General features: G+C 46.2%; 1 protein-coding gene and 1 pseudogene across 1 annotated transcript in view; one reads left to right on the forward strand and one right to left on the reverse strand.

Moving 5' to 3' along the window:
* Nucleotides 1–7,644: 7,644 nt before the first annotated feature.
* On the reverse strand, nt 7,645–9,604 carry LOC129478296 (adenosylhomocysteinase-like; annotated as a pseudogene).
* Nucleotides 9,605–15,587: 5,983 nt separating this feature from the next.
* The window catches only part of MEGF9 (multiple EGF like domains 9), a 120,974-nt gene continuing 112,381 nt past the window's right edge, over nt 15,588–24,180 (forward strand). The window contains exon 1 of the mRNA XM_055271305.2: nt 15,588–16,392. Coding sequence (XP_055127280.1) covers nt 15,750–16,392 — 643 coding nt within the window. The 5' untranslated portion in view covers nt 15,588–15,749. The remainder of the gene's footprint in view (nt 16,393–24,180) is intronic.

The raw sequence follows: 24,180 nt of genomic DNA on the forward strand, positions 1-24,180 counted from the left end.
AAGCCTGACACTGCACTCTGGGGCCATTCTTTGTCCTGAGCCAGCAATTTTTTTTTTTTCATTCTGTAAGGCTCTTGTAGGAATGAAAGATTCAGAAAGCCCAACAGTTGAGTAAACATTTCTCAAGCATCTTCTCTGAGCTAACTCCAACTTGGGAACCGGGGATTAAAAATGAATGTATTAACTTTTTAATGTTCTGTGCAACATATATACCGACACAGACACAGGGCATAGATTCTCTATTCATAGAGGAATAGGCTTTTCACAAAGCATAAATCTTTTAGATCACTGCTAAATGGACTGATACACTGGCTTTAAGGGAATATACTTCTCATGTTTGAAAAAAATATTTAAAAAAAAATCAGACATAGTCCCTGCTCTCAAGCAGTTTGGGTAAAATCCTTTCATCCTTTTGAGCTTCAGTTCTGCAAAATGGGACTGATGATCCCATCAAGGGCTGCCAGATTTAATGGATCAAATCACAAGATGCCCAGTTAAATTTGAATTTTAAATTTAACTGGGCATCTTGCATTTTATCTGGTAATCCTAGCCCTGCCCAAACTAGGACTTTTATAAGGTACAGAAGGAATAATATGTGAATTAATAATGTACAACAGTGCTTTACACTTTACAGAGTTCTGTGTCAGCGAGAAGGGTTTGGATTGAATGACTTTGATGAAAGGGGATCTCTTGCAGGCCTATGATTCTATTCTCATGATGAAGATACTGAGACATGAGGAGAAAGACTCAATGCTGCATCCCTCGAGAACACTTTTAATTCCAGGACAGTGAATACAAAACCCTCAATGGCAAAAGATGGAGCCTGGAGCAGCGCATGTGGGAAAGCCCTGGGGTTTTTGGCTCACAGAAAAATCAAAACAGGACCCCTTAGGATGTAAACTGCATCTGCGTCTTCTGGCCACATCCTCGAAAGGATAGCGTCCAGAATGCTGTCATAACTCAGACTCCCACTGGAGCATTAAAAGGGACAGGAATGGGCCTGGTTCAAGGAACTTGAAACCAGTGAGTGTCCTGGCAGGGACAGGAGTGATGAGAAGCGTTTGAACTGGAGATCTGTGGACTCAGGGGACATAAGCCATAGGCTTCCCGTCCAGCATGGGTCCTGCTTTCTGGAAGGTGCCACTCCCATCCGAGGTTGCCAGCAAGACTTTGTTTTGGTAAAGGGCCCCAAGCTGACATTCCTTTTCGGTCACTGTCCAGCTCGGAGAAGCGGAACACCAAGAGTAGCAGCGATTGTTCAAAATGTGAAGGCTGAAAAAGGCCTTAGAATCCCCAATCTTGGCCAAGTGCAGTGGCTCACACCTGTAATCCCAGCACTTTGAGAGGCCAAGGCAGTCGAATCACTTGAGGTCAGGAGTTCAAGACCAGCCTGGCCAACATGGCAAAACCCCATCTCTAAAAACAATACAAAAATTAGCTGGTCATGGTGGCACATGCCTGTAGTCCCAGCTACTCAGGAGGCTGAGGCAGAAGATTTGCTTGAACCTGGGAGGCAGAGGTTGCAGTGGGCCGAGATTGCACCACCACACTCCAGCCTAGGTGACAGAGTGAGACTCCGTCTAGAAAAAAAAAAAAATCCCCACTCTTTCCTCCTTCTATCTTAGCAATGGGGAAACTAAAGACAGGCTGGGGAGGTAACCACCCAAGACCACATAATAAGTTAGGTGCAGAACTGGGACCGGAGCCCACATCTGCTGCTTCCCAACTCAGGGTCAGATTCACATCAGCCCATCCTTTCCCAGGATTCCCTCTGTCTGGGCAGGCCCTCCAAGCAGCCACTTTTTTCCAAGGCCAATAATCCAGAGATATTGCTGAGAGGCCTTCATTTTTCACAGGGAGGAAAGGCAGTTATTTATTATAATAGTAGTGATGATAATCTGCTTGGGGACAGTACTTTATAGTTTGCAAAATACTTTCATATCATTTATCTGACCTCCCATCAGTTCCTACCTTCCTGCACCCTATACCTCCTGCACTTATTGACAGCCCCTAAATGTGCAGTGACGTCCCACAGTGAGGCAGTTTCTTGTAGTGTTTGGAGCATAGTTTCCAGCACCAAAATGCGTGTGATTAAAGCCTGGCTCTGTCATTATGAGTTGTGTCATCTGGGGCAAGTTATGTAACTGAGGTTAACTGTGCCTCTGCTTCCTCATCTGTAAAGTGGGGATGACAGCAATAGGATCTACTTTATAGGATTCTTATGTGAGGATTAAATGATTCATGTATGCTTACAACAGTACCTAGCACATTGTTAGGCCTTAACAAATATCAGCTGCTACCACTACTACTACTACTGTTATTATTTCAGAGCTCTGTTCTATAACCCCAAAGCCCTTCTACTATTCTTGTTGCTCCTTCAAGGCTTAGCTCAAACTCCCCTGCCCTAGGAAGACTTTTCTTTGATTCGTTCCCCTCAGCAGAGTTCGATGTTCTCTAATATTTACTGCACTTACTTAAATGCATTATATTTGCCTATTTTCTGGTCCATTTCCCTGACAAAGCTGTGATCTTCATCTCCATCTTTATCCCCAACACCATGCCTAGAGACAGGCAGATATATGTGCTTAATTGATGTTTGTTGAATGAATGAGTGAGTGAGTGATCCTGTGGATTCCAAAATCTAGGAGTAACTTTTTATTTCTGTCTTTCCTTCACCCCACACCCAATCCAACAGCAAGTCTTGACAAACCCACTTCTAAAACAGACTCTGAATCTGCCTCTAAGCCAGTCCAGGCCACCATCTTCTCACGCCTGGACAACTCAGCCTTCTGGCTGCTGTCTGTGCTTCTGTCCCTGCTGCTCTATAATCTGCCCTCATCTCCCTGCGTAAAACACTCCCTGACTTCTCTTTGCTCCTAGAATGAAGCCCAGTCTTCTTCCTTGGCTACAGAGTCCTGCACTGTAGCTTGTACCACTCTCTCCTTCACTTAATGTGCTTCACCCATTTTGGTTTTCTTTCTGTTCCTTTCCAACTTCAAAGTCTTGCACTTGCTGTTCCTTCCAGTTTTGGTAGAGTTTTCTCCTTTTGCTTTCAGGTTGAATGTCACGTCTCAGCAAGGCTTTCCTTGATCACTCTAAGGGGATATTATTCTGTGTCACAGCACCATTTTTATCTCCCTTGTAGCACTTGCTTAATCTGTAAATATCTTGATTATTTACCCATTTATTTGTTAATTGATTATCTTACTATATTGTATGCACCTTTTTTGTCGTCTTGTTCACTAGGGTATCTCTATACCAGTGTTTAATACATTTCTGCTGAATGAATGAATGAATGAATGAATCCTCCTAGCAACACGATAGGTAGACCAGGTATTGTATGCTGGTCTAACTGAAGCTTAAAAAGGGTGATTCTTGCTCTAAGTAACATAGGCTGGAAGTAGTGCAGCCAGGCCTGCTAGATCACGGACTTTTCCCTCTAGACCATTTTGCCTTGAAGGGAGACGGACAGAGGGCTGGGAACCCATCTTGGCTGATTCATAGACAGCTCCCCAACATGGGACCGGATGGCAGAGATAACCAGTTCCTGCCTCTTAAAGAGGTCATGCTGCCAGTATGTGACAGTTCCAAATTCCAGACTGCACTTGAGGCGTTGCACACACCCAATAAACACTCCATAATCACAAGAAAAGTTCAGTGACTGTCTGAGAAAGGAAATCAGACCCATAGGCCTGAGAGGAGGGCTGATCTACTAGGAACCTCTGCAGAGGCTGTTCTAATTTGGGCCTGATGAAATGGGAAAAATGTTTCTAATTCCTTTACACGAATGTGACCTGATTTGCAAGATTTTGTAATTCCTAAGGTCCCAACTGCTGCCTGAGAGCAGATCCTGATTATTGTTATCATTTTATTATTGTTATTATTATTATTATTTGAGATGGAGTCTCGCCCTATCGCCCAGGCTGGAGTGCAATGGCACGATCTCGTCTCACTGCAACCTCCGCCTCCCGGGTTCAAGTGATTCTTCCGCCCCAGCCTCCCGAGTAGCCGGGATTACAGGCACCTGCCATCATGCCTGGCTAATTTTTATATTTTTGTAGAGATGGGGTTTCACCATGTTGGCCAGGCTGGTCTTGAACTCCTGACCTAGGTGATCCGCCCGCCTCGGTATTGTCGTTATTTAAAATCTTGCCTTGGCCATTGATAAGAAGCTGGCAGCGGGGTGCCATTTCTGTGATTCTAGGAGGGAAGTTCCTGGAGAGGGAGCTTGGGGACATAAAGAGAGCCTTGGAGCAGAGTCAGAAGGTGGGAAGGTCCATCGGTGTCCAGCCAGTAGACTCTAGGCCTCTCACTGACCCTTAGCTGCCTCCTTTGTTTTTTTTTTTTTTTTTTTTTTTTTTTTTTTTTTTTTGAGACAGAGTCTCGCTTTGTCGCCCAGGCTGGAGTGCAGTGGCGCATTCTCGGCTCACTGCAAGCTCCGCCTCCCGGGTTCATGCCATTCTCCTGCCTCAGCCTCTCCGAGTAGCTGGGACTACAGGCGCCCGCCACCACGCCCGGCTAATTTTTTTTTTTTGTATTTTTAGTAGAGACGGGGTTTCACCGTGGTCTCGATCTCCTGACCTCGTGATCCGCCCGCCTCGGCCTCCCAAAGTGCTGGGATTACAAGCGTGAGCCACCGCGCCCGGCCTGCTGCCTCCTTTGTATGGACTGATTTGGGTCTGATGGTGGCCTGGGAGTCAGAGGGTTTGAATATGACCCTGGCTCTTGACAGTGTGGAATCTTACCAAGATGCTTTACTTCTGTGGTTCTTGGTTAATTATCTGTACAAGGACATGTTTGAAGGGACTTATGTCAAGTCCCCTTCCGGCTGTGATAGTTGCCGTTTTTGTGGTCTTTTCAGGGAAACAGTTGCTCTTCTAGAAGTGGATTTCCTTATTATCCAGCCAGCAAGAAATCACCACGGCTACCTCAAATAGTTCAACAAAGGGCATCATAGTCCTAAAGGCCTAAGGATCTCTCAGAAGGAGTCAAGTACTCATTCCTACCAAGTATTCTCTCAGTCCTAGAAGCTACCCTCTGACAGGCACACACTCCAGCAAAGGAGTCTCTTCAAAAGGGCTGAGGCCATGGAAGTCAGAGAGTATGGCTCTTCTGAAAATCTGGAAGTTCCGGGCATTGAACCCAAGGACATTGTACCCTTGTGACCTTGACCGACTATGTGAGAAGGCAAGGTATAGGAAAATCAGACATGTACCAAGGTCTTTTGAGTGTTTATCATGGGGCAGACTTTGGCCCAATGCTTTATATTCATTTGACTTTGAGGCCTATGAGATAAATATTACGATCCCCATTTTACAGAGGAGGAAATTGAGACACAGAGCTAAAGTAACTTGTCCAAGATTATACAGCTAGAAAGATCAGATTTGAACCCGGCATTCTTTACTGCTAAACTACTGTCTCCTCTAATAACAACAGCAATAAAAAATACTCAAAGTTGAGGAACTACAGTAGGCAGTTGTGGAAATCTGGACCTGAGGTCTAAATAAATGACTACAAATTCTATGCTTTCATTTGTTAGCGTGGTGATCTTGGATAAGTCATTTGACTACTTTGAATGACAACCTACTGGCTTGTAATGTGGGGGTAATCACTCTTTCTACTTCACAGATAAGGCTAAAAAGATTAAAAGGGGAATGCACAGTGGTTCAAGCCTGAAATCCTAACACTTTGGGAGGCCGAGGGGAAGATTGCTTGAGACCAGGAGTTCAAGACCAGCCTGGGCAACATAGCAAGACCCTATCTCTACAAAAAAATTTTAAAAGGTAATGTGCACCTGTAGTCCCAGCTACTCGGGAGGCTGAGGCAGGAGGATCACTAGAGCCTAGGAGTTTGAGGCTGCAGTGAGCTATGATTATGTCACTGCAATCTAGCTTGGGCGACAGAGCAATTCCCTGTTTTTGTTTTGTTTTGTTTTTGCTTTTTAATGAAAAGGCACAATGTATGTGAAGTGTTTAGAATTGATTCCTGACACATAACAAGTATTCAGTAAATGTTAAGTCTCCATCATTGTTGTCACCATTGTAGTTACTATCAATATCTTTCCTCCAGAGTTGTTGCCAAGTTCAAATGAGATGATGACTGGGAAAGCTCTGTGCTGTGCACCTGTCAGTAATCCCTTTTATTACAATGATAGCAACCTAAGGGATAGAGTCGTTTGTGAAGGTCCAACCCTATTCCTCCCCCAAATGGTTCAAATTCTTTGTATTGCAGCCAACACTGATGACGAGCGAGGGTTTGACTTGGTGCCCACTGTGAATGACGTCCTTCAATAGATCTCCAAGAACTGCAGCAAATGCTATTCTGGGCTTATTTTAGCATCAGAGGGCCTTTGAAGCAGGATTTCAACATTTAGCTTCATTGTTTGGGGATGGTGCCTTGCATTTAATGTGGGTTTACAACTTGAGCCTTTCTTCCTCTCATCGTCTTGAGATACCATGAAGGCAGGTCAGGGATGTGGTTGGCAGAGACATATCTCCAGATTCAAATGAATTCTATTGTTGATTCTTATTGATTTTGAGAGTAATAAGTGCTCACTATAAAAAAAATTGGAAAATGCTGAAAACTATGAAGGAGAAAAAAGTTAAATATCCATAATGCAGTCACTCAGAAAAAAAGAATGTTAACATTTTGGTGTATTTCCTTTTGGTATTTTATTCTCTGCACATATTATCATTTACACAATTTGGGAATCATGGCATAAATAGTTATATTAACGATTTTTTTCCACAATTTTATAAGAATTTCCTTCATAAGTATCTTTTTTTTTTTTGAGACACTCTGTCGCCCAGGCTGGAGTGCAGTGGCACCATCTCCACTCACTGCAACCTCCACCTCCAGGGTTTAAGTGATCCTCCCACCTCAGCCTCTAGAGTAGCTCAAACTACAGGTGCAATCACGATGCCAGGTGTTTCTGTATTTTTGGTAGAGATGGGGTTTCGTCATTTTGCCCAGGCTGGTCTCGAACTCCTGAGCTCAAGCAGTCCGCCCACCTGGGCCTCCCAAAGTGTCGGGATTACAGGCATGAGCCACTGTGCCTGAGTATCATCTTTTTTTTTTTTTTTTCAGGCACCAAGATTTTTATTTACCCACCTTCCTGCTTTCTTTTAACATTATAAACCATATTATTCTCTTTTTGAACCAGAGTTGTGATAGGAACCATCTTGTTACAAAGTAGTAGCAGCTCTATGCTTGCTTTTATGTTTTTATAGCCCCTCTGGCTGTCACTTCTCTGTCCTTTCTCAGTTATCCCTTTACAGTCTATTCTGACCCCTGTAAAACAGGAACTAAAAGTACCAACCTCATTGTTATGAGGTTTAAGAGAAGGCCCAGCCCTAAGCCAGGCTCTCAGGAAAATTCAAACAACAGTTCCTCTTTGCCTTTCAATATAGCTTCTTCTCATCTGTCATGGGCTGAGGAACCACTGAACCTGTAAACCACGGGTATAAGTCCACAGATCAGGAACCTTACCTGAATGGTAAGGTATATGGGCTTTGTGACTCCACTACCAACTTCCAAACTAAGGAAGGACTGACTTAGTGAGCAGTTCTAAGACCACTCAACTCATGGTTCCCTGTGGATGCCTCCCTTGTACCTCCATCATGACCAGGGCTTGAGGAGGGGCCTCTCAATTCCCCCTGCCACACTTGATATAGTGTGAGGGATGCAGCAGAGGCCAAAAACTGAGTGACCAGCCCCATCGATGGTGGACACTGACAAACCAATCGCAAAGTTGGTGCCATTTGCTCTTAGGGAGGAGAGGCGGGGCCTGAGCAAGGACAGCAGCTGGAAGGTGAAGGGCAGGCCTGACTCTCAGCAGCAGTAGTGATCTGGCTTGAAGGGGCCATCACGGGACGTGCTCAGCTACTGGGCTTGCTTCTCAGTTAGCTTGGTCAATTTCACGTTCAGCTTGCCCAGGGGGGACCTCAGCCACTGCCTCATCCAGCTTCTTGGGCAGGAAGTGAACCCCAATGGGGTACTTGTCTGGGGGGGTCCACAGCACAATCTGTACCATCACCTGGTTGATGAAGGAGTTACTCCCCACAAAGCTGGGGTGGCCCATGGCACAACCCAGGTTGACCAGCCAACCCTCACCCAGCAGGATGATGTGGTACCCATTCTTCAGCCAGTACCAGTCCACCTGGGGCTTGATGTTTACCTCAACAACATTCTTGTTGAGCCACCTGACATCGATCTCCACGTCAAATTGTCCGGTGTTACACAAGATGTCCAGTGTTACACATCCTTCATGTGCTCAAAGTGCAGGCCAAGGATGATATCGACATAGGTTGTGGAGTTGACAAAGATGTTGCCCTCCTGACAGGCCTTGTCTATGGTGGTCACCTCATAGCCTTCCATGGCAGCCTGCAGTGCACTGATGGGGTCAATCTTGGTGATGATTATGCGGGCCCCAAAACCCTGCAAGGCCTGGGCACAGCCCTTGCCCACATCACCATAGCCCACTACCACTGCCACCTTGCTGGCAATCATCACGTCTTGGCCCACTTGATGACATCTATAAGGGACTCCCGGCAGCCATAGAGGTTGTCAAATTTTGCTCTTGGTGACGGAGTCATTGACGTTGATGGCGGGCACCTTCAGGATTCCATTGGCCATCATCTTGTATAGGTTGTGGACCCTGGTTTTGGTCTCCTCAGAGGTGCCTCAGATGCCCGACATGAGCTGTGGGTATGTATTTGGTGTGGACGAGGTTGGTAAGGTCACCCCCATCATCCAGAATCATGTTGAGGGGCCTGTCCTTGAAGTACAGTCTCTGTTCAATGCACCATGGGTACCCCTCGTTCGTTTTGCCCTTCCAGGTGAATACTGGCATGCTACCCTCAGCAAAGACAGCCACTGCAAGTTCCTGGGTAGAGAAGATGTTGCAGCTAGACCACTGCTGCTGAACACCCAGGGAAATGAGGGTCTCAATGAGGATGGCCGTCTCCACAGTCATTTGCAGGCAGCCAGCAACGCAGACACCCTTCAGTGGCCTGGAGGCCGAGTACAGCTCCTGCATGCCCATCAGGCCTGGCATCTCGTTCTCCACAATGTCTAGGGCCTTGTGTCCCCAGGTGGCCAGGCTGATGTCAGCAACTTTGTAGGGCAGTTTGTCAGACATGCTGGCAGCACCTTTGATGGACAAGGGCAAAGGGGGCTGGGCCGCAGTCTGGGGACAGGCACTGGGTGGGCAGTGTTGGGCAGGCAGCGCTGGGCAGGTGAGTATCATTTTTTATAGATGTATAGTATTTCTACATAGAAACATCATAGAGCACAAAGTACTTAACTAATCCTTTGTTAACTGTTTAGATTTTTCTAATTTTTATAATTATATAATACTCTGGTGAACATTTTTGTACATACATATTTACATCTGATTATTTATTTCCTTTGGATAGATTCTTTTTTTTTTCTCTTTTTGGGACAGGGTCTTGCTCTGTTGCCCAGGTTGGAGTACAGTGGCACGATCATGGCTCACTGCAGCCTTGACTTCCCAAGCTCAGGTGATCTCCCACCTCAGCGTCCCAGGTAGCTGGGACTACAGGTGCACACCACCATGCCCAGCTAATTTTTAGTAATTTTTTTTTTTTTTTTTTTTTTTTTTAGTAGAGACAGGGTTTCACCATGTTGCCCAGGCTGGTCTTGAACTCCTGGGATCAAGTGATCCGCCCACCTCAGCCTCCCAAAGTGTTGGGATCACAGGCATGATCTGCTGTGCCTGGCCTTTGGATAGATTATTAAAAGTGGAAATAATGAGCCGGGTGCAGTGGCTCACGCCTGTAATCCCAGCACTTTGGGAGCCCGAGGCAGGCGGATCACCTGAGGTCGGGAATTCGAGACCAGCCTGACCAACATGGATAAACCCCATCTCTACTAAAAATACCAAATTAGCTGGGCATGGTGGCACATGCCTGTAATCTCAGCTAACTGAGAGGCTGAGGCAGGAGAATCATGTGAACCCGGGAGGTAGAGATTGTGGTGAGCCAAGGTCACCCCACTGCACTCCAGCCTGGGCAAAAAGAGCGAGACTCTGTCTCAAAAAAAAAAAAAAAAAAAAGTGGAAATAATGGGTCAAAGAGAATAAACACTTTTAAGGCTTTCTTGAAAGGTTGTATCACTTTATATTTCTATCAACAGTGAGAGACCATAACAAGTATTACTAGTTTGTAAAAATTTTTGCCAAATCAATAGGTTAAAAAAATGGCAACTCCTGGCCGGGTGCAGTGGCTCACGCCTGTAATCCTAGCACTTTGGGGGGCCGAGGCGGGCGGATCACGAGGTCAGGAGATCGAGACCATCTTGGCTAACATGGTGAAACCCCATCTCTACTAAAAATACAAAAAATTAGCCGGGCGCAGTGGTGGGCGCCTGTAGTCCCAGCTACTCGGGAGGCTGAGGCAGGAGAATGGCGTGAACCCAGGAGGCAGAGGTTGCAGTGAGCCGAGATAGCGCCACTGCAGTCCGGCCTGGGCAAAGAGCGAGATTCCGTCTCAAAAAAAAAAAAAAAAATAGCAACTCTTTATCTCAACTTGCAATGCTTTAATTACTCAAGTTGCATATGCAGTATTTCATATGTCTTAGTCATTTGTATTCCTTTCTGTGACTTGTCTGTTAGTGTCCTTTGCTGGGCCGACTTTGTGAACAGTGGCTCCAGTAATCCTACAGTTGTCTGCAGAAGATGCCAAACCTTGCATTTAGCCACATCTGATAGGAGGCCAGCCTCTGGCAGGATTAGAAATAGTCCATGTCAGCACTGCTGTTTCAATGAAACCAGAAAGGGGAAAGGTGTCTGTGTTTTATTGGAATCTGGGAGATGAAGTTATTTTGCTGAGCCCTATCTATCATATTATTATACCTTCTTTTCTCACTCCCAAAGCTTCTCTTTTCTTAAATGCTTTTCTAGCAGAAGGGTTAAATTGGGTGCATGTGTGTCCTTTCTTTCAGTATGTGTTCACTGACCTCCTACTACGTGCAACACATAGCGGCCACATCAATAGACTGTAGTGTATAGAGAAGAGCCTGGGCTTTTGAGTCACAAGGGCCTTGGGCAAGTCCCTTAAGCTCTTGGAGGCTCAGTTTCTTCTTTGAAGTGCAGATGATAGCCCTGTCTTTGAGGAATAATGTGTTCTGAATATAAAACTCCCTGAACAGCATCTGCCACGTCATAAGACTTCACAGACAATTTTTAAAAAAATTTTTTCAAGATGGAGTCTTGCTCTGTCGCCCAGGCTTGAGTGCAGTGGTGCGATCTCGGCCCACTGCAACCTCTGCTTCCCAGGTTCAAGCAATTCTCCTGCCTCAGCCTCCCAAGTAGCTGGAATTACAGGCATCCGCCACCATGCCTGGCTAACTTTTTTGTATTTTTAGTAGAAACGGGGTTTCACCATGTTGGCCCAGGCTAGTCTTCAACTCCTGACCTTGTGATCCACCCACCTTGGCCTCCCAAAGCGCTGTGATTACAGGCGTGAGCCACCGCGCCTGGCTCACAAACAATTCTTGAGCCATTTCTGTGTATTTGACACTGTGCTAAGGTGCTGACTATAAAGTGAGAAATCAGATGGGGCCCTTTACAGCATCCCATTTGCCTAGGAGAAAAGTCAGGCTGCACATTGGCTCCAACAAGGCCCTCTCTGACCCCTGCTGTTCTGTGGTCCTTCCCCAAGCCTTTGGCTCCAGGTCTCATGGGCCTTAGCTACAGTTCTGGGGTAAATAGGAAAAGTGCCAGTCAATATTCTGTTACACAGAGTGTCACAGCTATAATTTTTATTTTTTCTTTTCTTCTTACCATTATAAGTATCTTCCCTTTATAGTTAAGGGTGTCAGTGTGAGCCAGCCAGCCTCAGTTTGATTTCTAGCTCTATTATTTACTAAGTGACCATGGGCAAGTTGCTTAACCTGTGACCTAGTTTCCTTAGCTGTAAAATGCAGATAATAATAGACTATAGACTGAATGTTTGTGTCCCCCTAGAATTCATACATTGAAATCCTAACTCCCCATGTGAAAGTATTTGGAAGCCTTTGGGAGTTGATTAGGTTATGAGGGCAGCGCCATCATGGATGGAATTAGTGTCCTTTTAAAGGACACCCAGGGAGCTCACTGAATCTGCTGGTGCCTTGATCTTGGACTTCCCAGGCACCAGAGCTGGGAGAGATATATTTTTTGTTGTCTACAAGCCACAATCTACAGTACTTTGTTGCAGCAGTCCAAATGGACTAAGACATAATAGTACCTACTTCCTGGGGTTCTTAGGATTAAACAAAATAATTCATATGTAGCTCTTGGTATAGTGTCTAGCATAAACTATGAGCTCAATTATTTACTATTAATATTTGCTATACTGTCTTCATAGCTACACTTACAATGACTTTATATGATTAAATTTAACAGGTATAATAATACCTTTCTCTGATGGTAGATATGTAAGATATGTAAGGTGTTTCCAATTTTTAAACACAAACATAATTCCTAAGAAAGTCATCTTGTAGTTTAGAGATTAAGGAAGATTTAAGATTAAGGAAATTTCAGAATTAAATGTTGAATGGACATTAATACATTTAAATTACTGATATCTTTCAAAAAAATTCAATATTTTCTATACATATTACAGGCTAATTATCCCGTCTTAAAAGCCCCGGCATGGATGATCCTTGCCTAAGGCAGAGAGCTGACCTGAATCACTCGACAAGGTCTCCTAGTCATTTGCTCTGTGGCTCTCCTGGCCAAGAAGCTGCATCAGCTTTTTTCCCCTTGCCAGAGAACCTCTGATACAGCACAGCTCAGGGCCAACCCAGCATTTTTCAGATATTATTTGGAAATATCAGGTAGGGCAACTGTCAGGCCATGTCACCTGACGGGTAACTTATGGGGCAGAGGTTTCTGCTCTGGTCCTTCAGCCAACAAGGCTCAAAGTTAGCAGTGGTATAACAAAAATATGAATCTACACAGCTTGAGCACCATCTGTGTGCTAGGCTTTGTAAAAACATTCTCCCCAATCCTTAGCTCAACAAATGAGAGACAATTTATTGGCCCCATTTAATAGATGAGAAAACTGGCCTGGCGCGGCGGCTCATGTCTGTAATCCCAGCACTTTGGGAGGTCTAGGCCGGAGGATCACAGGAGTTCGAGACCAGCCTGGCCAACACGGTGAAACCCCATTTCTACTAAAAATACAAGAATTAACTGGGCCTGGTGGCAGGTGCCTGTAATCCCGGCTACTTGGGAGGCTGAGGCAGGAGAATCGATTGAACCTGGGAGGCGGAGGTTTCAGTGAGCCAAGATCACGCCACTGCACTCCAGCTTGGGTGACAAGGGTGAAACACGGTCTCAAAAAAAAAAAAAAGGGGGGGGGGACTGAGGCTCAGAGAGGTGAAAGGTTTCCTCCAAAGTCACAGAGTTGGCAATCATGACCCAAGTCTGTCTAACTCTAAAGACACAAGCTCCTCCCACAAGCACCACAAGACTTCAATTAATTCAATGTAACCAGCATGGGTTAGCACTTACACGTGTTGCCCCTGCTAGGTACCGAGAACAAGGAGAACATCTGATGTAAGAGACAGACACATAAATAACAAGTTCTAGTATTAAGGCTGATGCATGCCTATGAGAAGTAATAAAGCCATGTGGGCAATTCAATTTATCCTGTTGTATATATTTCTGAAAGCCATCCTTAATCCTCTTAGGAAGAGGCAAGGGAGAGGTAGATTGGTAGATCAGGGCATAAACAAGGGGTGTTGGGGAAATGAGAAGGGAGAGATTAATTCCCACTCAAATCCAGGAATGTCTTTTAGAAAATGTGGCATTTTGGTTGGGGTTTGAAGGGCCAGGGAGGATCAGCAAGGGAATATGGGGGACTGGCATGACCTGTTCACCCTCCCAAAGCAAAGTAAAAATAGAACCTTGGTTAGTGCTTGCTAAATATTGGTCCTGAAGACAGAACACTCACATTCTCCCTCATTCCCGCTGTCTTATATACATAGACCTATCAAGACACACCCATAGATAACCACAAATGCAAAAGCACAGAAAATACACAAAAACACACACCAGTACACATGCAGATTATTAAGACACAATATATGAAAATAGATACTAGCTCCCATACTCAAACTCACACAGATACACACAATACTCATACACACAGACTCACAAACATGTTTATGCATTCATACACAGCCTCCCCCACCCACTACTCACGCAGGAAAATAAATGCATGCTTTAATTAACATACACAGGTTCACACATAAATCTCATCCTGCTGGTCTGGTTGAAGACCTGTGACTAATGGGAAACCATGCACGAAGCCAAACATCACGTAGGGGAGGCCGGGATTGGGTTAGCAGTGGGGCTTGGATTAAACCCCATCAGATGACAAACCCGCCCTGCCTGGCTTCCCCTGGAAGCTGCTGAGCCGAAGCCGCAGCGCCTGACCTAGCTCTGGATCCTGGGCGGATGATGCGAGGCTGCGTGCTCGAATTCCAGCTTGATCCAGGGTTTAGTGTCATCCAGGGTCAAGCTCGGCTGTTAGCCCCACCCCAATCCCTGCAACAAGCCGGAGGCTCTGGGGGCACTGAAGGGCTGTGGCCTGGGGCTGCTTTCTAATCCTAGGCTTGCCCTGGCGCAGGATGCTGAGAGTAGTTAGCATTAATGAGGGTTACAACAGTGGGCCAGGCGCTGGGCTAAGCCCTTTAGGTCCATGACTTAATTCTCACAACAGCTCTGTGAGGGGGGTGAGGGGTGTCCTGTCATTTCCATTTTAGTGGTGAAAAAACTGCGCTCAGGCCACAAAACCATTCAGCAAGAGACATCAAGTTGAGGTTCAACCCTGTCTGATCCTGTTCTTCCCGGGGTCTAGGGAAGTGTGCTTGCGAGCCTGTCTCCACGCAGGAAGCCTGCACCTTCTGCCCTGAGGGGTCTCCACCGCCCGGTCCCGCCCCCTCGTCCAGCCTGGCACAACACCTGGCCCACAGCAGGTTTCTGGTGAGGGCGCGGGTCTCGGTTCAGGGAGGCCCTCAGCAAGGGCCTCAGTTTCCCCATCTCTGAAATGGGAATGGCGGCAGAGACCTCGCAAGGTTGCGACCAGGCTTTCTGGAGCAGCAGAGGGCATGCCAAGCTCTACATCGTCGCTGCCGCCGCCCTCTCCCATCGCGGGGTTCCCGCGCGGTCCCCGCCCGAGCCGGGGTGCGGCGCCGGCGCCCCATTGTTCAGGAGGGCGGGGACGCTCCCCAGTGCTGATTCCACCCCCCGGTCGTGCTCGCAGCCCGGTGGAGCAGATGACTAGGCCCGGCGTCTGCCGCGCGGGGCGCATCCTTTGTCTGCTCCGCGGCGCCCAGTGCCCGAGGCCCGCGCCCCTCTCTCTGGGCAGACAAAGCCGGGGCCGCCGCGAGCCCGGCGGGCTAGAGCTGGGCTCGCACCACCCTACTCCCGCCTCACGGACCGCCCCCTCCCCTGAACGTCCTCTGACTGGCCCACGGGGCTACAAAGAGGCCGGGAAGCGGGAGGATCACGTGGGCGACCCTGGCCTCTCATTGGTTAGACGCGGCTGCCAATCGAGGAGGGCAGGCGGTCCGCGCTCGGTCCGGTCGCTCCCTCCGCGCTGGGGCCCGCCCGCGGGGCCGGCCGCCTGTCAGAGGGAGGTGGCGATGGTGCGCCTGGTGGCGGCGGCGGTTGCAGAGGCTTCCTCGGTCGGATTGCAGCGAGGAGAAGATGACTGACCAACCGACTGGCTGAATGAATGAATGGCGGAGCCGAGCGCGCCATGAGGAGCCTGCCGAGCCTGGGCGGCCTCGCCCTGTTGTGCTGCGCTGCCGCCGCCGCCGCCGCCGCCGCCTCGGCCGCCTCGGCCGCCTCGGCCGCCTCGGCCGCCTCGGCGGGGAATGTCACCGGTAGCGGCGGGGCCGCGGGGCAGGTGGACGCGTCGCCGGGCCCCGGGTTGCAGGGCGAGCCCAGCCACTCCTTCCCTAGGGCGACGGCTCCCACGGCCCAGGCCCCGAGGACCGGGCCCCCGCGCGCCACCGTCCACCGACCCCTGGCTGCGACTTCTCCAGCCCAGTCCCCAGAGACCACCCCTCCTCGGGCGACGGCTGGACCCGCTTCCACCACCTTTCAGGCGCCGCTCGGCCCCTCGCTGACCACCCCTCCGGCGGCAGAACGCACTTCGACCACCTCTCAGGCGCCGACCAGACCCGAGCCGACCACCTTTTCGACGACCACTGGCCCGGCGCCGACCACCCCTGTAGCGACCACCGTACCGGCGCCCACGACTCCTCGGACCCCCACCCCCGATCTCCCCAGCAGCAGCAGCAGCAGCAGCAACAGCAGCAGCAGCGTCCTCCCCACCCCACCTGCCACCGAGGCCCCCTCTTCGCCTCCTCCAGGTGAGTCCGGCTCTCCCTCTCGGGCAGGACCCGTCCTCACCCCAGCCCCGGGATCTAGGGTTGGGCTCTTGCCTATAATTTATCGTTTGTTGCCCCAAAGACTCCGCAGATTCCGGCTCCCGAGGGAGGATCCCAGGTCCAGCTAGTCCCCATCCCGCCCCCGATCAATCTGGAAAGTCTTTTGTCCCCCGTGGGCTGCGCTCCCTCGGGAGGGGGTGGCTGCTGGGTGGAAGGCATCTCATCTTCTTCCCAACAGGGCTTTCTGGCCTTTTTCAGAGACCCAGAATGGGCGCAAACTTTTGGGTTGGGTTCGCGCACCCAGTCTTTGCCTGGGTTATCTGGGGAAGTTTGAAAGCCCGCATAGTACCTCCTTCAACCACTGGGTCAAAAGCTGAGGGTAAGGAATTCCTCCCAAAGCTCCAGTTTCCCTGTTCGTTTCTTCTTGTTTATGTAAATATCAGATGTGTGTGTATGACAGGTGGAAGAGAGGTAGTGAGAGGATTTTGTTTACAAACAGTAGTATGGACCACTCGAGGGCAAAAAATAAAAACAAAAAAGGCATTGTAATCCATGTTGTCCCTGCAAATAAGTGGATTCAGTAGGTCATTTGGGACAGGTGTGTATCTAGGCTGAGCACATTTACAAATTAGGTTAAATCTCTTCCTCGCACCATTTTTTTCTTCCCCAATTATAAGGTCAACATGTTTGGACAAATACACAATTTAAGCAAGGATGCCTGTTTTTGTCTCATTAAGCCAGGATGTTCAACTTTGCTGATGCTGATAAATGCCAATTTCTGTTTGAGCCCACGTAGAAAAGGCTTTTCTTGCTGAAGTCTTCAAGCAAAGTTAGAGACAACTCGTATTCTTTCCCCGTTTAAATCTTAAGTGGGCCTAGAACTAAAACAAAACAAAACAAAACAAAACAAAAGCCTACCTTGTCAAGATGTTTGGACAAAAGTTTCTGAATTGTGTTGCTTTGAGTTGGGGTGGAGATTTGTCCAAATCCTTTGTCTAGCTGGGTCTCTGACCTAAATCTTAGGCTTAGTGATTTACTGTGGAGTCAGGTATGGACTTTGGACTATAATTGAGTGTGTAGAGAATTTTCCCACGTGGTTATGAGCCTTAATACAGTCTTGAGCTTGGCAATGACATAAGTAGGATTATTCACCCATAAAAAGCCAAGCGTGCATCCCTTCCAGCTTCAAGGAGTGCATTAGCTAGCTAGGTTTTACCTGTAACCCCTTTTGGCTTTCATATAGAGAGACTGACATATTACTGAGAGACAGGAAGCACAGTGGTTGAGAGTATGGACTCTGGAGTTTATTCTTAGGTTTGAATCCTAGCTCTTCCCCCTGTTAGCTGTGTAAGCTTAGGCGGCTCACCGAAGCTCTTTGGACTCAGTTTCTTTGATTGTGAAATGAAGATAATATTATAGTAGTACTTACCTCATAAGGTTGCTGTGAAGACTTTTTTTGTTTTTGTTTTTGTTTTTTGAGGCAGGGTCTGGCTCTGTTGCCCAGGCTAAAGTGCAGTGGCGCAATCTTGGCTCACTGCAACCTCTGCCTCCCAGGCTTGAGCGATCCTCCCACCTCAGCTTCCTGAGCAGCTGAGACTACAGACGTGGGTCACCACACCCAGCTAATTTTTTGTATTTTTCGTAGAGATGAGGGCTCACTATATTGCCCAGGCTAGTCTTGAATTCCTGAACTCAAGCAATCCTCCTGCCTTGGCCTCCCAAAGTGCTAGGATTTCAGGCATGCTTCACTGCACCAGGCCTGCTGGGAAGATTAAATAAGTTAACACTTACTGTGCTTACAACAGTTCCTAGTGTAGAATAAGCACCGTGTGTGTTAGCTATGCTTATGACCAGGCCTGTGGGGGGTGTGTGTGTGTGTGTGTGTGTGTGTGTGTGTGTGTGTATAGAAAGCATTTGAGAAAACTAGTAGGGACTTGTGATGATTTTTATTTGTTTTAGTAAAATATAATAGAAAAAGAATGAATTAGATTCTCTGGAGTTTTAAGCATACAGTAGCATTTAAGTAGAAAGATCACTTACTTTGGTTAGTATCTGATAAATAAATCTGTGTAATTCATGTTATTTTACTTTTACTATTTTTGTGTTGTTATTTTTCAACCACAAAGGTAACCCCTACTGGCAAAAAAATATAAACAACCAGAAGTCCACAAAGGAAAAAGGGAAAGTCACTCCTTCACTGCCTCCTAGTTTCAGTCAGTCCCTAGAGGTTACTACTGTTAGCAATTTGTCAGATCTTTTTTCAGCTGTTTTTGCTGGGCATATATGAACATACACACAGGGTATTTAAAAATAGATTTTAAAAAATCAAAATGGAATAATTCTATACATGTTTTGCAACTTATGGTATTCACTTAACTATGTATCATGGACTTTTTAAAAAAAGTCAGTATCTAGGGTCTACTTTATTCTTTTTAATAGTTGCATTTTCCAGGGTAAGAATGTATCATAATTTATTTAACCAAGCCCTTATTTATGGACACTTAGATTGCATCTAGGCTTCACTTTAAAAAGCAGAGAGGAAGCAGCACAGAGTATTTCTGTTAAGTCCATCATCTATTTACTATATTCTCTAATACTTTCACTGGAGTTGCTTAGAATCCAATTCAATTTAAACTGCAGTAAAGCTGGATTGAATAATATTTGTCATCTGAACTGTTGTTCAAGGCTTTTAGTAATTTTCACGAACTAACATTATACTTATGTCTGTGGTGGTCTTTGGGTGAAAAAATTTTAGAAGGATGTCCAATTTCGATAACTTTCCTGTGTTTTAAATATTAAGTAGTTTGTACTTCTCTGTGAATTCACACTAGATTGCCAGTATCTGGTTCTCAGCAGCTAAACTGACTTTACAGTGCTCTGATCAGGTATGGAGCGTGGGCTCCAGTCTACTTTAAACAGAAAACATATCTCTTTGGCAGAAGGAAAACTTATAATTGAATTTGAGACAACTGGTTTGGCTTGCAAAGTTGAATTCCCTGGCATTTGAGAAGATGGTTGTATAGTATTTTTTAATTTCAACGTTCCTATAAGAACTAAGTGCCATTGATAATATATTATTTGATTGAATAGGTCTTATAGATACTTTCTGAATTAATAATAATTTCTTTCATGGAGATCTAGCTGAAAGCTCTTGCCTGCCCCTCAATTAGGGCTCTTTTTTGTTTACAGGAACACTGATCTGCAAACTGAAACTAATTGCCCAGCAAGCAGGCACTTTTTCTCCCACAAACCCAGCAAAACATTCAGCTGATTGGTTGGCTGGGTAGGACTTTTTTTTTTTTTTTTTGAGACGGAGTTTCGCTCTTGTTGCCCAGGCTGGAGTGCAATGGCGCTACCTCGGCTCACCACAACCTCCACCTCCTGGGTTCAAGCGATTCTCCTCAGTCTTCCGAGTAGCTGGGATTACAGGCATGCGCCACCGTGCCCAGCTAATTTTGTGTTTTTAGTAGAGACAGTGTTTCTCCATGTTGGTTAGGCTGGTCTCGGACTCCCGACCTTAGGTGATCTGCCTACCTTGGCCTCCCAGAGTACTGTAATTACAGGTGTGAGCCACCATGCCTGGCCCTGGGTAGGACATTTTAAGCAGGGTGAAGAGAGATGCTGTGGTACCAGAAGTAATAATAATCAGTAAGACACTAAGGTAATGATAAATGTTTGATTTTGTTTGTTTGTTTGTTTTTTTGAGACGGAGTTTCGGCTCTTGTTGCCCAGGCTAGATCGGCTCACTGCAACCTCCGCCTCCCGGGTTCAAGCGATTCTCTTGCCTCAGCTTCCCGAGTAGCTGGGATTACAGGTGCACACCACCATGCCTGGCTAATTTTTGTATTTTTAGTAGAGATGGTGTTTTACCACGTTGGCCAGGCTGGTCTCGAACTTCTGACCTCAGGTAATCCGCCCACTGTGGCCTCCCAAAGTGCTGGGATTATAGGCGTGAGCCGCCGCACGCTGGCCCAAATGTTTGATTTTAAAAATTATGGACCCTTAGGGGTAGACAGGACTTTAAATGCCACTACCTCCTAATGTTGCTCTACATTTGAAGAAATATTTCCATAGGCTTAGCTGAAATTTTTTCTTTTAGTTAACTGATCGATCTGGCTCTGCCCGTTGGGGCCATGCAGAAAAAGTTGGCTGTCTCTGTGCCATGACAGCTCTTACAGGTTAGGGGACAGGGATCATGATCCCTCTCTGTCTTGGCTAAATAACTTCAGCTCCTTCAACTGATCTTTATGTGACATGGTTTCAAATTTTCTTACTATCTTGGTTACTTCTCTTCTAGTTTTTTTTTGTTTTTTTTGTGTTTTTTTGAGATGGAGTTCCACTCTGTTGCCCAGGCTGGAATGCAGTGGCACCATCTCAGCCCACTGCAACCTCTGCCTCATGGTTTCAGGCAATTCTGCCTCAGCCTCCTGCCTAGCTGGAATTATGGTGCATGCCACCACACCCTGCTACTTTTCGTATTTTTAGTAGAGACGGGGTTTCACCATGTAGGCCAGGCTGGTCTCGAACTCCTGACCTCAAGTGATCCACCCGCTTCAGCCTCCGAAAGTGCTGGGATTACAGGCATGAGCCACTGTGCCTGGCCCTCTTCTAGTCTTTTTCAGTCTTTCTGTGTCTCTACCAAAATGTGAAACAGAGCTGAACATAATACTCCAGATGTGCTCTAACCAGCTCGTAGCAGAGAGGGCAGTTGCCTCATTCCTTCTGGACGGGTTACTGATGTTGATGCGGTTAGTTCCTAATCACAGTAGCTATTTGGCAGCCGCATTATGTTGTTGACTCATTGAGCCCATTAAGATTGCTAAGGTCTATTAAAATTTATTTATTTTTAAATGTGTGCTAGGTGAGTCTTCTTTCATTCTGGACTTGGAAATTCGTATAATTTTCTGAAGTATAATCTGAGACATTTACTAAATTTATAAGATTGATTGTGTTAAATGCAATTATCCTTTTAGATCCCAAGTTTGTCAGTGTACTCCAGCCAGTTTATTTGCATTTACCTACAGTGTGTTCCTATAGACAGAGTCTACGGACAAGTTAGGGCAGATTATTCTTACCTCATAGGGCAGAGTAAATTTACAGATGATAAAACAATTTGGAAGGTAAAGGATAATAATTTAGATTAGTTTTAAAGGGTCTCTTTCAGCTCTAAAGTTCTGTGATGATTTGGTCTGCATGATTCAAGGCATATTTATGTCCCCCAAAGAACCTTAATTATTTATTTGTTATCTAAGTGATGAGAATAGACTTTAAGCAAGCACTAGAATTTAGAACTTGAAAACTCTAACATGACATATAAACAAAATATTACAGATGGATTATATATTTTTGTTTGTTTTGTTTTTGGAGACGGAGTTTTGCTCTGTCGCCAGGCTGGAGTGCAGTGGCGCCATCTCGGATCACTACAACCTCCACCTCCCCGGTTCAAGTGATTCTCCTGCCTCAACCTCCCGAGTAACTGGGACTACAGGCGCATGCTGCCACGCCCAGCTAATTTATTTTTTTTTTTGTATTTTAGTAGAAACAGGGTTTCACCATGTTGCCCAGGCTGGTCTCGAACTCCTGACCTCAGGCAATCTGCCCACCTCGGCCTCCCAAAGTGCTAGGATTACAGGCATGAGCTACCATGCCCAGCCTGTTTTTTTTTTTTTTTTTTTTTTTTTTTCAGATGGAGTCTCAGTTGCCCAGGCTGGAGTGCAGTGGCACCGTCTTGGCTCACTGCAACCTCCACCTCCCAGGTTCAAGCAATTCTCCTGCTTCAGCCTCCCGAGTAGCTGGGATACCCAGCTAACTTTCTTGTGTTTTTAGTAGAGATGGGGTTTCACCATGTTGGTCAGGCTGGTCTTGAACTCCTGACCTCAAATGATCTGCCTGCCTCAGCTTCCCAAAGTGCTGGGATTACAGGTGTGAACCACCACTCCCAGCCCAGATGGATTATATTTGAAAAGAACATCCTGGGAATATAGGACCCTCCTAACCGTACTGGAAAATGTTTTTGTCATCCTAATATTCTCTAATACTAGATTCAGGATCTTTTTTTTTTTTTGAGACAGAGTCTCGCTCTGTCGCCCAGGCTGGAGTGCAGTGGCGCAATCTCGGCTCACTGCAAGCTCCGCCTCCCGGGTTCACGCCATTCTCCTGCCTCAGCCTCTCTGAGTAGCTGGGACTACAGGCGCCCGCCACCATGCCCGGCTAATTTTTTTTGTATTTTTTAGTAGAGACGGGGTTTCACCGTGGTCTCGATCTCCTGACCTCGTGATCCGCCCGCCTCGGCCTCCCAAAGTGCTGGGATTACAAGCGTGAGCCACCGCGCCCGGCCAGATTCAGGATCTTACTTACTCGTGTTTCTTTAAGAAGATGCCATTTATTTTAAGGAAATACAAACTGTCTGGGCTTCAGAGTTAATATAGACCCCACAGTCTTTTATCTAAAACCTCTGGGTTGGATGTGTTTCAGAATTTAGATTTTTTCATTTTTTCATAAATACATTCCAGTGAATTGGGGGCAGTATCCTGTAATCAAACACATTAAGATATCTGCAGCAAAATGCACGTATCTTTACAGTGAGTGTGATAAATAAAGACTTTCAGTAGCCTTTGCTCAGGTCAGGTTTTATTTGCATTTGTTCAGGTCAGGTTTTGTTGCCAAATGTATTCAGGGTAGGTCAGATATTTGCCAACAAGTGAGTTATAGGAAAATTTGTAGTTTCACAGCTTCTGGTATTGAGCATCAGATTTGAGGGATTGTGGACTACTATAATAGTAATTACAAACACACTTACTATGTTCCTGGCACTGTTCTATGTGCCTTATATATATTAAGTCATTTAATCTCCAAAACAGGAACTACTAAGTTAGTTACTATTATTATCTTCATTTTATAGATAAGGAAATTGAGTTCCATAGAAGCCCAGCTCTGGCAGAACCTACATTCAAACCTAGTGGGTCTGGCTCCAGAATCCATATTATTGGCATTTAAAGAAATACAGCTACCTAGAAGAGTAGGAAACCATTTTGCTAAAAATAATTGGTCCTTGGATACTAATCTGGGAAAATTTCTACTCTTCCTTGGCGTTTACTGTCTTCATTCCACTGTGTGCTATGCATTCATTTCCCCGAATTTTCTTTCCTTCTCTCTGGTTTTTTTTTTTTTTGAGACAGGGTCTCACTCTGTCTCCCAGGCTGGAGTGCGGCGACACAATCACGGCTCACTGCAGCCTCAACCTCCTGGGCTCAAATGATTCTCTCACCTCAATCTCCAGAGTAGCTGGGACTACAGGTGTGCACCACCACGCCTAGCTGGTTTTTGTATTTTTAGTAGAGTTGGGATTTTGCCATGTTGCCCAGGCTAGTCTCGAACTCCTGAACTCAAGTAATCCACCCACCTTGGCCTTCCAAAGTACTGGGATTACAGGTGTGAGCCACCATGCCCAGCCACCTCCCTGAATTTTCTGTTTGACAATGTTTTACAATTGTTATATTAAATTTTAGCTCTTATTGTTTCATTAATTAGGTTCTAAGTTTCTCTGTGATGGAGAGATTTGTTCATATTTTTTGTGGGGCCAGGCCCAAGGACATCTAAATTTATCATACCTTATGCCTGGCCTTAGTGCCTAGGTTTCTGTAGAAATTCCTTAGTCTGATTAGTTTCTGGAGCAGCATAAACTCCAGAACATTAGTTTCAAATCTTCTGAATTATGTCCCCAGGAAGCCTTCTGGCTAGTTGAAAATTTACACATTGAAATAATCTAGG

Source organism: Symphalangus syndactylus, chromosome 3 (assembly GCF_028878055.3).
Source record: "Symphalangus syndactylus isolate Jambi chromosome 3, NHGRI_mSymSyn1-v2.1_pri, whole genome shotgun sequence".
Lineage (NCBI taxonomy): Eukaryota > Metazoa > Chordata > Mammalia > Primates > Hylobatidae > Symphalangus > Symphalangus syndactylus.